This window comes from Sinohyriopsis cumingii, chromosome 1 (genome assembly GCF_028554795.1).
Source record: "Sinohyriopsis cumingii isolate HCF-2022 chromosome 1, ASM2855479v2, whole genome shotgun sequence".
Lineage (NCBI taxonomy): Eukaryota > Metazoa > Mollusca > Bivalvia > Unionida > Unionidae > Sinohyriopsis > Sinohyriopsis cumingii.
The window spans coordinates 189,114,194-189,132,552 of NC_142961.1; the positions used below are offsets into that span (position 1 = coordinate 189,114,194).

The 18,359-nt window shown below is 36.9% G+C and overlaps 1 protein-coding gene across 1 annotated transcript in view; it reads right to left on the reverse strand.

The window, feature by feature from the left end:
- Positions 1-268: 268 nt before the first annotated feature.
- LOC149808560 (C-type lectin lectoxin-Lio3-like) overlaps positions 269-18,359 on the reverse strand; it is a 55,195-nt gene continuing 37,104 nt past the window's right edge. Inside the window, exon 3 of the mRNA XM_089950895.1 lies at positions 269-646. Coding sequence (XP_089807021.1) covers positions 417-646 — 230 coding nt within the window. The 3' untranslated portion in view covers positions 269-416. The remainder of the gene's footprint in view (positions 647-18,359) is intronic.

The window sequence follows — 18,359 nt, forward strand, 5'->3', positions numbered from 1 at the left end:
ATGTGTCATGCTGGCAATATTTTAAGTACATATCTGCACGCGCATTTAGTACATAAAAGCTGTTCACGCTTTTCCTGGGCGACTCTATGCTCATTTTTATACATAAAGACATGTATACATTTACTGCAATTTGTACATAAACCGGATGTATCGTCAGATCAGTATGTACTGTCGACCTATATATAGGTCACCTGGGTGGTTTTGGTTAAAAAAAAAAATAGCTTAGGTTATAACCCCCCCCCCCCCCGCCACAAGATACTTTTCCAACTTGAAAACGGTACATTAGGGCTTATTTTGGGTCCCTGATAATCCCTTTATAATCCGCAATGGTTTGACAAACTTTACTACTAATTAGATATATAACTAGATACATAAGCTGAATAGGAGCCTGACCCATTCTAGACACAATGACTTGCTTATTTTATCTGGCATATAAAGGGATGAAGATCACCACAGTAAACGTCATCGAAGCCGAGGCCTGCGAACATCTTGGTGATGATGAGGCAATCATAATCAGGTCCAGATCCGTCCGGCTGTCCTTCCTTCCACAGCAATCCTCCGTTGGAAACATCTATCAACTCCATTGTAGCCCGCCAGTACCACTGCCCAGCCACTTTCCCACCGTCAATAAAAAACGCCGGATTGTCTAATAATAATAATAATAATAATGAACATTTCAATGACGGAAAAAGTAATGCATGAACAGTTTAAACGAGAATCAGAACAAAACGCGTCAGGCCCGGCCCTAGGATGTGCAGGGCCCAAGACAGCAAGCGATGAACGCGGGGCCCCTAGCAAAAAAATTTCATTGCCTGAAAGCGCGGGACCCAAGGCGGTTGCCTCGTTCGCCTTGCCCTAGGGCCGGGCCTGGCAGGCTGGTGATGAAGCTTGTAGATGACTTGACATTGAGGTGTGAAGGACAGAAACATAATGACTGCTAACGGCAGCGCAGTAATAGGCACTCATCGTCAACAAGGTGAACATAAGTGTACGATACAAGATGTATCATCGTTGTGCAGAATATGCAAGAGTGTAAATAACCATATCACTGAGTTATGGAAGCAAGTACCCCAGCCCCCCTCCCCCCCCCCCCCCCCCCCGCACGCAACCCACACCAAAAACCCCTTCCTTAGCCTCTGTTGCATGTTGAAATTGTCACGGAAATAAGAAATATGTTATGAAGTGCGCATACAAGTTGTACCATCATAAGTTAGAAAAAGTGGTTGAAAACAGGAAGACGATATTCCTTTGTGAAATAGCCATCAGACAGACTGATCAGCACTGGCTACATCACGTGAGACAGAGCAGAATCAAGTGACTCCCACATCGAATGCAAGGAATATAAGAAACAAAGTCTGGCCAGAAAACTTAGAAAGCTATGGAAAACAGAAAGAGAGATCGTCGAGGTATTTAGAGAATTTGAATACCTCGTAAACTCAGAGATTGTCTGAGAAAGCAAGAAATAGCGTCGAATCCAAACCTACTGCAGAGAGCGAAATTCTCCAGGACAGCAAAACTACTGTGCAATTACAAGAGATCTTAGGTCATGTATAGTGACTTGACCTCAAGATAAGAAGAGACCAGGTTAAAAAAGTCACATCGCATGACTTGTAAATAATAATAATAATAATAATAATAATAAAGCATAACAAATACGAAGAAGAGAAGAACACAAAAAGAAAAATGAGGAAACGAAGGAGTAGAAATCAAAGAGCAAGAGTAATAGGAAGAGAAGAAACACGACTGCATGAAACACACACACACACACACACACATACACACACACACACGTACGCGCAGACATATGTATGTTAGACCTGCCAGCTGAAGACATTCATTGTGTTCCGTAATTGATTCTTGTTCCGAGGTGCACGGATAAAGTCAAATGCAACTAAGACTTATTGTACCATCTCGGTAGCTGTGGTATTCTTTTCTCTTGTAATAGCTGGCTCATTGTCTAAGTGTAGGTCGAAGGGTTTCACACTCACACACACACACACACACACACACACACACACGATCGCGCGCGGCCACGTGGCCGCGAGGCCGAAAGAACCTTCGATGAATCACTGTGCATGAAAACATTAATTTGCAGATGAAGGTAAAGTCTTGAAAAATACAAATGTATGTCAACTTAATATAATTTGTGTTTTATTGTACTATTTTGAAAATTACAAATATTGAAAACAATAGAAATGTTATAGAGAGTGTCACTTTAGATTCCAGCGGGAATACTGTGCTAAACTCCTATGCTAAAATATTCGAAAATTTACTTCAGACTTATGCGGATGCACTGTGATCACTCCACGCTTCAGACTGGTGCGGAAACTTTGTGATTACTCCATATGCTTCAGACTTGTGCGGATGCACCGTGATCACTCCACGCTTCAGACTTGTGCGGAGGCAATGTGATCACTCCATATGCTTCAGAGTTGTGTAGAAGAACTGTGGACACTCCACATGCTTCAGACTTAGAATTACAGACTTTTGACGTCAGGCTTCGTATCTCAGAGTTCGAAATTCATACTTCGGACTCTAAATTTTGAAGTCAGCAGCATGAACTCGGAAGCATGGAGTCACGATAATGCTTATGTACAAGTCGGATGTTTGAAGTATTAAGTCTAAACTACATTCTGAGCTTTCATACAGGTCTGAAATTTAAATTATGAAGTACGACAGTTGAAGTGGAAAGTCAATAGTCTATTCAGGGACTCCGTATCTGTCTTAGTATTGAAGATAATGGAAGCAACGATCAATAACTATTTCGGAGTGTTTGAAGGAATTGAACGTAATTAATACTTTTAGCCAAAGATTGTTTGAACATTTTCCTGATGATATCTGGAGATCATTCACGTTGACAAAAAATGAAGTAACAGAAGATGCACGAAATGAATATTTTGTCATTTTCCTTCTCGTTGAAACGCTGTACCACTAGAATAGCAAATAAGGGGGTGGTAAGGGGAGGCAAGATGTACAGGCATATTCGACAAAGGATTCCTACCATTGCTTAGTCGACGAGTGAAATAAATTTAAATACTTGAAGACCACTGTCTCTAGTTGACACTCGTTTAATTTATCACTGGCAATGTTATTATGATCGTAGGGTAGTTGGATTCGTAATATCAATGATAAGAGGGGCCCCGAGTGGGGGCCGAGTGGTCTAAAGCGCTCTCCGTTACGGATCACTACCATCTCACCTCTGTCTGCGTGGGTTCGAGTCTCCGATTCGGCCAATGTGGGTATGTGAGAAAGCTTGCCAGTAGCTTCTCGTGGGTCTGTGGTTCTTTCCGGGGTTTTAACGAGTTCTTCCTCAACCATTAATACTGGCCGCCATGTATAAGCCTATCGTGTTCTGAAAAATGGTGTTAAACCCTATAACAACAACAACAACAAAGATAAGATTATATAAATCGTATGTAATTCAGTTTTCTCAAGGAATTATGTTATGTTTGCTTGATGTATTTGTTTTAATAATCTTGTAAGCAAATATTTATCTCTTATAAATATTACTGTATGTGGTATGTTGACATTTTTAGCTGAATGAGGATGTTAGAGAATAATAACGACCATTATAGAACATCATAATGTTCTATAATGGTCGATGACAATATGTGATGGTCACTTGTCATCTAAGTTTCAAACAACGCCACTGCCCGCACAAGCCGTTTGACCCTGGGGTCAGTCTCGTTTTGAAACGTAATTTCTGTTATTATAGCGAAGATCTGTTTTACGAAATGTTCAACAAATTTACTATAGCAGCGCTGGATCCTCAGTCTAAAGCATTACATTGTCCATTTCATCGGTTACTTCTGGAAAATCGTTTCCATTGCAAGGTTACATCCAGAAAAAACCTCTCTGGAAGTTTCAGGCAGACTTCAAGTTGTGATGGCAGTGATATTATCTGAGATGAAAGCAGAGGTATTCTACTGTAAGGAGTATGATCTAAGCATATCTTGGCGTTCAGGGTGTGATTCAAAGTAAAAGGGGCGTAGTTACAACCCCTGATCTAAATTCAAATATTCAAAACAAAACAATGCTTACATACACAAACCTGAACACGTGTTTTGTTCTGAGTCTGTGGAAAGAACGAGTTTGATATGACGCAGGGATACATCGAGGCCATCAGGCCGAGACGAATTCATAAACCATTTAAAAAACAAAACAAAACGAATTCTTTCTCCCGACTCAGAACAAAACATGAATCTAGTTTGGAATTTATTACATACTCTTTCTTTTATAAAAGTTCGATTTATTGCGTCTAAAAATATACACGCGCGGTCGTCAAAGTAGACAAATACGTAGTTCTAACGCCATCCGGAAACACGGATTTAGTATCTAAAGCCAGGTCAAGCATATGATTCAGTGAGTATGTAAAAAAACAATGCTATTATTAGCAACATCATTTCATCGAAATAATCATCAAGTCGACAAAAATACAAGAGACCTTGTTAAATCTTTAGCCATTTGCAATTGCCTGTAAATCGGCTTGGAAGACTTTCTTTTGCGACTAGAAGTTGCTTTGATCTAATAAATTGTCTCATACAAAATTAACTCAATACAATACATTTTGTTTCATTCACTTTATAAGAAAAATGTATACTATTCAGTCCGTACGAATTTTGTGAACCTCTAAATAATCATTTAGATTTTGTTTTATGGACAATTGGTGAAAGGTTACTTTAGACAATTGGTGAAAGGTTACTTTAGACAATTGGTGAGAGGTTACCTTAGACAATTGGTGAGAGGTTACTTTAGACAATTGGTGAAACGTTACTTTAGCCAAATTGTGACAGGTTACTTTAGACAATTGGTGAGAGGTTACTTTAGACAATTGGTGAGAGGTTACCTTAGACAATTGGTGAGAGGTTACTTTAGACAATTGGTGAGAGGTTACTTTAGACAATTGGTGAGAGGTTACTTTAGACAATTGGTGAGAGGTTACTTTAGACAATTGCTGAAAGGTTACTTTAGACAATTGGTGAGAGCTTATTTTAGACAATTGGTGAGAGGTTACTTTAGATAATTGGTGAAAGGTTACCTTAGATGAGAGGTTACTTTAGACAATTGGTGAAAGGTTACTTTAGACAAATGGTGAAAGGTTACTTTAGACAATTGGTACGAGGTTACTTTAGACAATTGGTGAGAAGCTACTTTAGACAATTGGTGAGAGGTTACCTTAGACAATTGGTGAAAGGTTACTTTAGACAATTGGTGAGAGGTTACTTTAGACAAGTGGTGAAAGGTTACTTTAGACAATTGGTGAAAGGTTACTTTAGACAATTGGTGAAAGGTTACTTTAGACAATTGGTGCGAGGTTACTTTAGACAATTGGTGAGAAGCTACTTGAGACAATTGGTGAAAGGTTACTTTAGACAATTGGTGAGAGGTTACTTTAGACAATTGGTGATAGGTTACTTTAGACAATTGGTGATAGGTTACTTTAGACAATTGGTGAGAGGTTACTTTAGACAAGTGGTGAAAGGTTACTTTAGACAATTGGTGATAGGTTACTTTAGACAATTGATGAAAGGTTACTTTAGACAATTGGAGCGAGGTTACTTTAGACAATTGGTGAGAAGCTACTTTAGACAATTGGTGAGAGGTTACCTTAGACAATTGGTGAGAGGTTACTTAAGACAACTGGTGAGAGGTTACTTTAGACAATTGGTGAGAGGTTACTTTAGACAATTGGTGAGAGGTTACTTTGGACAATTGGTGATAGGTTACTTTAGACAATTGGTGAAAGGTTACTTTAGACAATTGGTGAAAGGTTTACTTTAGACAACTGGTGAGAGGTTACTTTAGACAATTGGTGAAATGTTACTTTAGACAATTGGTGAAAGGTTACTTTAGACAATTGCTGAAAGGTTACTTTAGACAAGTGGTGAAAGGTTACTTTAGAAAATTTGTGAAAGGTTACTTTAGACAACTAGTGAGAGGTTACTTTAGACAATTGCAGCAAGGTTACTTTAGACAAGTGGTGAAAGGTTACTTTAGACAATTGGTGAGAGGTTACTTTAGACAATTGGTGATAGGTTACTTTAGACAATTGATGAAAGGTTACTTTAGACAACTGGTGAGAGGTTGCTTTAGACAATTAGTGAGAGGTTACTTAGACAATTGGTGAGAGGTTACTTTAGACAATTGGTGAAAGGTTACTTTAGACAATTGGTGAAAGGTTACTTTAGACAATTGGTGAGAAGCTACTTTAGACAATTGGTGAAAGGTTACTTTAGACAATTGGTGAAAGGTTACTTTAGACAATTGGTGAGAGGTTACTTTAGGCAAGAGGTGAGAGGTTACTATAGACAATTGGTGAAAGGTTACTTTAGACAATTGGTGAGAGGTTAATTTAGACAATTGGTGAAAGGTTACTTTAGACAATTGGTGATAGGTTACTTTAGACAATTGGTGAAAGGTTACATTAGACAAGTGGTGAAAGGTTACTTTAGACAATTGCTGAAAGGTTACTTTAGACAAGTGGTGAAAGGTTACTTTAGAAAATTGGTGAAAGGTTACTTTAGACAACTGGTGAGAGGTTACTTTAGACAATTGGTGAGAGGTTACTTTAGACAATTGGTGAGAGGTTACTTTAGACAATTGGTGAAAGGTTACTTTAGACAATTGGTGAGAGGTTACTTTAGACAATTGGTGAAAGGTTAATTTAGACAATTGGTGAAAGGTTACATTAGACAAGTGGTGAAAGGTTACTTTAGAAAATTGGTGAAAGGTTACTTTAGACAAGTGGTGAAAGGTTACTTTAGACAATTGGTGAGAGGTTACTTTAGACAATTGGTGAGAGGTTACATTAGACAAGTGGTGAAAGGTTACTTTAGACAATTGGTGAGAGGTTACTTTAGACAATTGGTGAAAGGTTACTTTAGACAATCGGTGAGAGGTTACTTTAGACAATTGGTGAGAGGTTACTGGTGAAAGGTTACCTTAGATGAGAGGTTACTTTAGACAATTGGTGAAAGGTTACTTTAGACAAGTGGTGAAAGGTTACTTTAGACAATTGGTGAGAGGTTACTTTAGACAATTGGTGAAAGGTTACTTTAGACAAGTGGTGAGAGGTTACTTTAGACAATTGGTGAAAGGTTACTTTAGACAATTGGTGAAAGGTTACATTAGACAAGTGGTGAAAGGTTACTTTAGACAATTGCTGAAAGGTTACTTTAGACAAGTGGTGAAAGGTTACTTTAGACAATTGGTGAAAGGTTACTTTAGACAACTAGTGAGAGGTTACTTTAGACAATTGGTGCAAGGTTACTTTAGACAATTGGTGAGAGGTTACTTTAGACAATTGGTGATAGGTTACTTTAGACAATTGGTGAAAGGTTACTTTAGACAACTGGTGAGAGGTTACTTTAGACAATTGGTGAGAGGTTAATTTAGACAATTGGTGAGAGGTTACTTAGACAATTGGTGAGATGTTACTTTAGACATTTGGTGAAAGGTTACTTTAGACAATTGGTGAAAGGTTACTTTAGACAATTGGTGCGAGGTTACTTTAGACAATTGGTGAGAAGCTACTTTAGACAATTGGTGATAGGTTACTTTAGACAATTGGTGAGAGGTTACTTTAGATAATTGGTGAGAGGGTACTTTAGACAATTGGTGATAGGTTACTTTAGACAATTGGTGAAAGGTTACTTTAGACAAGTGGTGAAAGGTTACTTTAGACAATTGGTGAAAGGTTACTTTAGACAACTGGTGAGAGGTTACTTTAGACAATTGGTGAAAGGTTACTTTAGACAAGTGGTGAAAGGTTACTTTAGACAATTGGTGAAAGGTTACTTTAGACAATTGGTGAGAGGTTACTTTAGACAATTGGTGAGAGGTTACTTTAGACAAGTGGTGAAAGGTTACTTTAGACAATTGGTGATAGGTTACTTTAGACAATTGCTGAAAGGTTACTTTAGACAATTGGTGCGAGGTTACTTTAGACAATTGGTGAGAAGCTACTTTAGACAATTGGTGAGAGGTTACCTTAGACAATTGGTGAGAGGTTACTTTAGACAATTGGTGAGAGGTTACTTTAGACAATTGGTGAGAGGTTACTTTGGACAATTGGTGATAGTTTACTTTAGACAATTGGTGAAAGGTTACTTTAGACAATTGGTGAAAGGTTTACTTTAGACAACTGGTGAGAGGTTACTTTAGACAATTGGTGAAATGTTACTTTAGACAATTGGTGAAAGGTTACTTTAGACAATTGCTGAAAGGTTACTTTAGACAAGTGGTGAAAGGTTACTTTAGAAAATTTGTGAACGGTTACTTTAGACAACTAGTGAGAGGTTACTTTAGACAATTGCCTCAAGGTTACTTTAGACAATTGGTGAAAGGTTACTTTAGACAATTGGTGAGAGGTTACTTTAGACAATTGATGAAAGGTTACTTTAGACAACTGGTGAGAGGTTGCTTTAGACAATTAGTGAGAGGTTACTTAGACAATTGGTGAGAGGTTACTTTAGACAATTGGTGAAAGGTTACTTTAGACAATTGGTGAAAGGTTACTTTAGACAATTGGTTCGAGGTTACTTTAGACAATTGGTGAGAAGCTACTTTAGACAATCGGTGAAAGGTTACTTTAGACAATTGGTGAGAGGTTACTTTAGACAAGTGGTGAAAGGTTACTTTAGACAATTGGTGATAGGTTACTTTAGACAATTGGTGAAAGGTTAAATTAGACAAGTGGTGAAAGGTTACTTTAGACAATTGCTGAAAGGTTACTTTAGACAATTGGTGAAAGGTTACTTTAGACAATTGCTGAAAGGTTACTTTAGACAATTGGTGCGAGGTTACTTTAGACAATTGGTGAGAAGCTACTTTAGACAATTGGTGAGAGGTTACTTTAGACAATTGGTGAGAGGTTACTTTAGACAAGTGGTGAAAGGTTACTTTAGACAATTGGTGAAAGGTTACTTTAGACAATTGGTGCGAGGTTACATTAGACAATTGGTGAGAAGCTACTTGAGGCAATTGGTGAAAGGTTACTTTAGACAATTGGTGAGAGGTTACTTTAGACAATTGGTGATAGGTTACTTTAGACAATTGGTGAAAGGTTACTTTAGACAATTGGTGAGAGGTTACTTTAGACAATTGGTGATAGGTTACTTTAGACAATTGGTGAAAGGTTACTTTAGACAAGTATTGAAAGGTAACTTTAGACAATTGCTGAAAGGTTACTTTAGACAAGTGGTGAAAGGTTACTTTAGAAAATTGGTGAAAGGTTACTTTAGACAACTGGTGAGAGGTTACTTTAGACAATTGGTGAGATGTTACTTTAGACAATTGGTGAGAGGTTACTTTAGACAATTTGTGTAAGGTTACTTTAGACAATTAGTCAGAGGTTACTTTAGACAATTGGTGAAAGGTTACTTTAGACAAGTGGTGAAAGGTTACTTTAGACAATTGGTGAGAGGTTACTTTAGACAATTGGTGAAAGGTTACTTTAGACAATTGGTGAGAGGTTACTTTAGATAATTGGTGAAAGGTTACTTTAGACAATTGGTGAAAGGTTACATTAGACAAGTGGTGAAAGGTTACTTTAGACAATTGCTGAAAGGTTACTTTAGACAAGTGGTGAAAGGTTACTTTAGAAAATTGGTGAAAGGTTACTTTAGACAACTAGTGAGAGCTTACTTTAGACAATTGGTGCAAGGTTACTTTAGACAATTGGTGAGAGGTTACTTTAGACAATTGGTGAAAGTTTACTTTAGACAATTGATGAAAGGTTACTTTAGACAATTGGTGAGAGGTTACTTTAGACAATTGGTGAGAGGTTAATTTAGACAATTGGTGAGAGGTTACTTAGACAATTGGTGAGATGTAACTTTAGACATTTGGTGAAAGGTTACTTTAGACAATTGGTGAGAGGTTACTTTAGACAATTGGTGCGAGGTTACTTTAGACAATTGGTGAGAAGCTACTTTAGACAATTGGTGATAGGTTACTTTAGACAATTGGTGAGAGGTTACTTTAGATAATTGGTGAGAGGTTACTTTAGACAATTGGTGATAGGTTACTTTAGACAATTGGTGAAAGGTAACTTTAGAAAAGTGGTGAAAGGTTACTTTAGACAATTGGTGAAAGGTTACTTTAGACAACTGGTGAGAGGTTACTTTAGACAATTGGTGAAAGGTTACTTTAGACAAGTGGTGAAAGGTTACTTTAGACAATTGGTGAAAGGTTACTTTAGACAACTGGTGAGAGGTTACTTTAGACAATTGGTGAGAGGTTACTTTAGACAAGTGGTGAAAGGTTACTTTAGACAATTGGTGAGAGGTTACTTTAGACAATTGCTGAAAGGTTACATTTGACAATTGGTGCGGGGTTACTTTAGACAATTGGTGAGAAGCTACCTTAGACAATTGGTGAGAGGTTACCTTAGACAATTGGTGAGAGGTTACTTTAGACAATTGGTGAGAGGTTACTTTAGACAATTGGTGATAGGTTACTTTAGTCAATTGGTGAAAGGTTACTTTAGACAATTGGTGAAAGGTTTACTTTAGACAACTGGTGAGAGGTTACTTTAGACAGTTGGTGAAAGGTTACTTTAGACAATTGGTGAGAGGTTACTTTAGACAATTGCTGAAAGGTTACTTTAGACAAGTGGTGAAAGGTTACTTTAGAAAATTGGTGAAAGATTACTTTAGACAACTAGTGAGAGGTTACTTTAGACAATTGCAGCAAGGTTACTTTAGACAGTTGGTGAGAGGTTACTTTAGACAATTGGTGAGAGGTTACTTTAGAGAATTGGTGATAGGTTACTTTAGACAATTGATGAAAGGTTACTTTAGACAACTGGTGAGAGGTTACTTTAGACAATTGTTGAGATATTAATTTAGACAATTGGTGAGAGGTTACTTAGACAATTGGTGAGAGGTTACTTTAGACAATTGGTGAAAGGTTACTTTAGACAATTGGTGAAAGGTTACTTTAGACAATTGGTGCGAAGTTACCTTAGACAATTGGTGAAAAGCTACTTTAGACAATCGGTGAAAGGTTACTTTAGACAATTGGTGAGAGGTTACTTTAGACAAGTGGTGAAAGGTTACTTTAGACAATTGGTGATAGGTTACTTTAGACAATTGGTGAAAGGTTACATTAGACAAGTGGTGAAAGGTTACTTTAGACAATTGCTGAAAGGTTACTTTAGACAATTGGTGAAAGGTTACTTTAGACAATTGCTGAAAGGTTACTTTAGACAATTGGTGCGAGGTTACTTTAGACAATTGGTGAGAAGCTACTTGAGACAATTGGTGAAAGGTTACTTTAGACAACTGGTGAGAGGTTGCTTTAGACAATTAGTGAGAGGTTACTTAGACAATTGGTGAGAGGTTACTTTAGAAAATTTGTGAAAGTTTACTTTAGACAACTAGTGAGAGGTTACTTTAGACAATTGCAGCAAGGTTACTTTAGACAATTGGTGAAAGGTTACTTTAGACAATTGGTGAGAGGTTACTTTAGACAATTGGTGATAGGTTACTTTAGACAATTGATGAAAGGTTACGTTAGACAACTGGTGAGAGGTTGCTTTAGACAATTAGTGAGAGGTTACTTAGACAATTGGTGAGAGGTTACTTTGGACAATTGGTGAAAGGTTACTTTAGACAATTGGTGAAAGGTTACTTTAGACAATTGGTGAGAAGCTACTTTAGACAATTGGTGAAAGGTTACTTTAGACAATTGGTGAAAGGTTACTTTAGACAATTGGTGAGAGGTTACTTTAGGCAAGAGGTGAGAGGTTACTATAGACAATTGGTGAAAGGTTACTTTAGACAATTGGTGAGAGGTTAATTTAGACAATTGGTGAAAGGTTACTTTAGATAATTGGTGATAGGTTACTTTAGACAATTGGTGAAAGGTTACTTTAGAAAATTGGTGAAAGGTTACTTTAGACAATTGCTGAAAGGTTACTTTAGACAAGTGGTGAAAGGTTACTTTAGAAAATTGGTGAAAGGTTACTTTAGACAACTGGTGAGAGGTTACTTTAGACAATTTGTGACAGGTTACTTTAGACAATTGGTGAGAGGTTACTTTAGACAATTGGTGAAAGGTTACTTTAGACAATTGGTGAGAGGTTACTTTAGACAATTGGTGAATGGTTAATTTAGACAATTGGTGAAAGGTTACATTAGACAAGTGGTCAAAGGTTACTTTAGAAAATTGGTGAAAGGTTACTTTAGACAGGTGGTGAAAGGTTACTTTAGACAATTGGTGAGAGGTTACTTTAGACAATTGGTGAGAGGTTACATTAGACAAGTGGTGAAAGGTTACTTTAGACAATTGGTGAGAGGTTACTTTAGACAATTGGTGAAAGGTTACTTTAGACAATCGGTGAGAGGTTACTTTAGACAATTGGTGATAGGTTACTTTAGACAATTGGTGAAAGGTTACTTTGGCCAAATTGTGAAAGGTTAATTTAGACAATTGGTGAAAGGTTACTTTAGACAATTAGTGAAAGGTTACTTTAGACAAGTGGTGAAAGGTTACTTTAGACAATTGGTGAAAGGTTACTTTAGACAAGTGGTGAAAGGTTACTTTAGACAATTGGTGAGAGGTTACTTTAGACAATTAGTGAGAGGTTACTTTAGACAATTGGTGAAAGCTTACTTTAGACAAGTGGTGAAAGGTTACTTTAGACAATTGGTGAAAAGTTACTTTAGACAAGTGGTGAAAGGTTACTTTAGACAATTGGTGAGAGGTTACTTTAGACAATTGGTGAAAGGTTACTTTAGACAATTGGTGAGAGCTTACTTTAGACAATTGGTGAGAGGTTACAGGTGAAAGGTTACCTTAGATGAGAGGTTACTTTAGACAATTGGTGAAAGGTTACTTTAGACAATTGGTGAAAGGTTACTTTAGACAATTGGTGAGAAGCTACTTTAGACAATTGGTGAGAGCTTGCTTTAGACAATTGGTGAGAGGTTACTGGTGAAAGGTTACCTTAGATGAGAGGTTACTTTATACAATTGGTGAAAGGTTACTTTAGACAATTGGTGCGAGGTTACTTTAGACAATTGGTGAGAAGCTACTTTAGACAATTGGTGAGAGGTTACCTTAGACAATTGGTGAAAGGTTACTTTAGACAATTGGTGAGAGGTTACTTTAGACAAGTGGTGAAAGGTTACTTTGGAGAATTGGTGAAAGGTTACTTTAGACAATTGGTGCGAGGTTACTTTAGACAATTGGTGAGAAGCTACTTGAGACAATTGGTGAAAGGTTACTTTAGACAATTGGTGATATGTTACTTTAGACAAGTGGTGCGAGGTTACTTTAGACAATTGGTGAGAAGCTACTTGAGACAATTGGTGAAAGGTTACTTTAGACAATTGGTGAGAGGTTACCTTAGACTATTGGTGAAAGGTTACTTTAGACAATTGGTGAGAGGTTATTTTAGACAATTGGTGAGAGGTTACTTTAGACAATTGGTGAGAGGTTACTTTAGACAATTGGTGATAGGTTACTTTAGACAATTGGTGAAAGGTTACTTTAGACAATTGGTAAAACGTTTACAATAGACAACTGGTGAGAGGTTACTTTAGACAATTGGTGAAAGGTTACTTTAGACAATTGGTGAGAGGCTACCTTAGACAATTGCTGAAAGGTTACTTTAGACAAGTGGTGAAAGGTTACTTTAGAAAATTGGTGAAAGGTTACTTTAGACAACTTGTGAGAGGTTACTTTAGACAATAACAGCAAGGTTACTTTAGACAATTGGTGTGAGGTTACTTTAGACAATTGGTGAGAGGTTACTTTAGACAATTGGTGATAGGTTACTTTAGACAATTGATGAAAGGTTACTTTAGACAACTGGTGAGAGGTTACTTTAGACAATTGGTGAGTTATTAATTTAGACAATTGGTGAGAGGTTACTTAGACAATTGGTGAGAGGTTTCTTTAGACAATTGGTGAAAGGTTACTTTAGACAATTGGTGAAAGGTTACTTTAGACAATTGGTGCGAGGTTACTTTAGACAATTGGTGAGAAGCTACTTTAGACAATCGGTGAAAAGTTACTTTAGACAATTGGTGAGAGGTTACTTTAGACAAGTGGTGAAAGGTTACTTTAGACAATTGGTGATAGGTTACTTTAGACAATTGGCGAAAGGTTACATTAGACAAGTGGTGAAAGGTTACTTTAGACAATTGCTGAAAGGTTACTTTAGACAATTGGTGAAAGGTTACGTTAGACAATTGCTGAAAGGTTACTTTAGACAATTGGTGCGAGGTTACTTTAGACAATTGGTGAGAAGCTACTTTAGACAATTGGTGAGAGGTTACTTTAGACAATTGATGAGAGGTTACTTTAGACAAGTGGTGAAAGGTTACTTTAGACAATTGGTGAAAGGTTACTTTAGACAATTGGTGCGAGGTTACTTTAGACAATTGGTGAGAAGCTACTTGAGACAATTGGTGAAAGGTTACTTTAGACAATTGGTGAGAGGTTACTTTAGACAATTGGTGATAGGTTACTTTAGACAATTGCTGAAAGGTTACTTTAGACAATTGGTGAGAGGTTACTTTAGACAATTGGTGATAGGTTACTTTAGACAATTGGTGAAAGGTTACTTTAGACAAGTGGTGAAAGGTTACTTTAGACAATTGCTGAAAGGTTACTTTAGACAAGTGGTGAAAGGTTACTTTAGAAATTGGTGAAAGGTTACTTTAGACAATTGGTGAGATGTTACTTTAGACAATTGGTGAGAGGTTACTTTAGACAATTGGTTTCAGGTTACTTTAGACAATTAGTGAGAGGTTACTTTAGACAATTGGTGAAAGGTTACTTTAGACAAGTGGTGAAAGGTTACTTTAGACAATTGGTGAGAGGTTACTTTAGACAATTGGTGAAAGGTTACTTTAGACAATTGGTGAGAGGTTACTTTAAACAATTGGTGAAAGGTTACTTTAGACAATTGGTGAAAGGTTACATTAGACAAGTGGTGAAAGGTTACTTTAGACAATTGCTGAAAGGTTACTTTAGACAAGTGGTGAAAGGTTACTTTAGACAATTGGTGAGAGGTTACTTTAGACAATAGGTGATAGGTTACTTTAGACAATTGATGAAAGGTTACTTTAGACAACTGGTGAGAGGTTACTTTAGACAATTGGTGAGAGGTTAATTTAGACAATTGGTGAGAGGTTACTTAGACAATTGGTGAGATGTTACTTTAGACATTTGGTGAAAGGTTACTTAAGACAATTGGTGAAAAGTTACTTTAGACAATTGGTGCGAGGTTACTTTAGACAATTGATGAGAAGCTACTTTAGACAATTGGTGATAGGTTACTTTAGACAATTGGTGAGAGGTTACTTTAGACAATTGGTGATAGGTTACTTGAGACAATTGCTGAAAGGTTACTTTGGACAATTGGTGCGAGGTTACTTTAGACAATTGGTGAGAAGCTACTTTAGACAATTGGTGAGAGGTTACCTTAGACAATTGGTGAGAGGTTACTTTAGACAATTGGTGAGAGGTTACTTTGGACAATTGGTGATAGGTTACTTTAGACAATTGGTGAAAGGTTACTTTAGACAGTTGGTGAAAGGTTTACTTTAGACAACTGGTGAGAGGTTACTTTAGACAATTGGTGAAATGTTACTTTAGACAATTGGTGAAAGGTTACTTTAGACAATTGCTGAAAGGTTACTTTAGACAAGTGGTGAAAGGTTACTTTAGAAAATTTGTGAAAGGTTACTTTAGACAACTAGTGAGAGGTTACTTTAGACAATTGCAGCAAGGTTACTTTAGACAATTGGTGAAAGGTTACTTTAGACAATTGCTGAAAGGTTACTTTAGACAAGTGGTGAAAGGTTACTTTAGAAAATTGGTGAAAGGTTACTTTAGACAACTGGTGAGAGGTTACTTTAGACAATTGGTGAAAGGTTACTTTAGACAATTGGTGAAAGGTTACTTTAGACAATTGGTGAGAGGTTACTTTAGACAATTGGTGAAAGGTTAATTTAGACAATTGGTGAAAGGTTACATTAGACAAGTGGTGAAAGGTTACTTTAGAAAATTGGTGAAAGGTTGCTTTAGACAAGTGGTGAAAGGTTACTTTAGACAATTGGTGAGAGGTTACTTTAGACAATTGGTGAGAGGTTACATTAGACAAGTGGTGAAAGGTTACTTTAGACAATTGGTGAGAGGTTACTTTAGACAATTGGTGAAAGGTTACTTTAGACAATCGGTGAGAGGTTACTTTAGACAATTGGTGAGAAGCTACTTTAGACAATTGGTGAAAGGTTACTTTAGACAACTGGTGAGAAGCTACTTTAGACAATTGGTGAGAGGTTACTTTAGACAATTGGTGAAAGGTTACTTTAGACAATCGGTGAGAGGTTACTTTAGACAATTGGTGAGAGGTTACTTTAGACAATTGGTGAAAGGTTACTTTAGAAAATTGGTGAGAGCTTACTTTAGACAATTGGTGAGAGGTTACTGGTGAAAGGTTACCTTAGATGAGAGGTTACGTTAGACAATTGGTGAAACGTTACTTTAGACAATTGGTGAGAGGTTACTTTAGACAAGTGGTGAAAGGTTACTTTAGACAATTGGTGATAGGTTACTTTAGACAATTGGTGAAAGGTTACATTAGACAAGTGGTGAAAGGTTACTTTAGACAATTGCTGAAAGGTTACTTTAGACAATTGGTGAAAGGTTACGTTAGACAATTGCTGAAAGGTTACTTTAGACAATTGGTGCGAGGTTACTTTAGACAATTGGTGAGAAGCTACTTTAGACAATTGGTGCGAGGTTACTTTAGACAATTGGTGAGAAGCTACTTGAGACAATTGGTGAAAGGTTACTTTAGACAATTGGTGAGAGGTTACTTTAGACAATTGGTGATAGGTTACTTTAGACAATTGCTGAAAGGTTACTTTAGACAATTGGTGACAGGTTACTTTAGACAATTGGTGATAGGTTACTTTAGACAATTGGTGAAAGGTTACTTTAGACAAGTGGTGAAAGGTTACTTTAGAAAATTGCTGAAAGGTTACTTTAGACAAGTGGTGAAAGGTTACTTTAGAAATTGGTGAAAGGTTACTTTAGACAACTGGTGAGAGGTTACTTTAGACAATTGTTGAGATGTTACTTTAGACAATTGGTGAGAGGTTACTTTAGACAATTGGTGTCAGGTTACATTAGACAATTAGTGAGAGGTTACTTTAGACAATTGGTGAAAGGTTACTTTAGACAAGTGGTGAAAGGTTACTTTAGACAATTGGTGAGAGGTTACTTTAGACAATTGGTGAAAGGTTACTTTAGACAATTGGTGCGAGGTTACTTTAGACAATTGGTGAAAGGTTACTTTAGACAATTGGTGAAAGGTTACATTAGACAAGTGGTGAAAGGTTACTTTAGACAATTGGTGAAAGGTTACTTTAGACAAGTGGTGCAAGGTTACTTTAGACAATTGGTGACAGGTTACTTTAGACAATGGGTGATAGGTTACTTTAGAGAATTGATGAAAGGTTACTTTAGACAACTGGTGAGAGGTTACTTTAGACAATTGGTGAGAGGTTAATTTAGACAATTGGTGAGAGGTTACTTAGACAATTGGTGAGATGTTACTTTAGACATTTGGTGAAAGGTTACTTGAGACAATTGGTGAAAGGTTACTTTAGACAATTGGTGAAAGGTTACTTTAGACAATTGGTGCGAGGTTACTTTAGACAATTGATGAGAAGCTACTTTAGACAATTGGTGATAAGTTACTTTAGACAATTGGTGAGAGGTTACTTTAGATAATTGGTGAGAGGTTACTTTAGACAATTGGTGATAGGTTACTTTAGACAATTGGTGAAAGGTAACTTTAGACAAGTGGTGAAAGGTTACTTTAGACAATTGGTGAAAGGTTACTTTAGACAACTGGTGAGAGGTTACTTTAGACAATTGGTGAGAGGTTACTTTAGACAAGTGGTGAAAGGTTACTTTAGACAATTGGTGATAGGTTACTTTAGACAATTGCTGAAGGGTTACTTTAGACAATTGGTGCGAGGTTACTTTAGACAATTGGTGAGAAGCTACTTTAGACAATTGGTGAGAGGTTACCTTAGACAATTGGTGAGAGGTAACTTTAGACAATTGGTGAGAGGTTACTTTAGACAATTGGTGAGAGGTTACTTTAGACAATTGGTGAGAGGTTACTTTGGACAATTGGTGATAGGTTACTTTAGACAATTGGTGAAAGGTTACTTTAGACAATTGGTGAAAGGTTTACTTTAGACAACTGGTGAGAGGTTACTTTAGACAATTGGTGAAATGTTACTTTAGACAATTGGTGAAAGGTTACTTTAGACAATTGCTGAAAGGTTACTTTAGACAAGTGGTGAAAGGTATCTTTAGAAAAT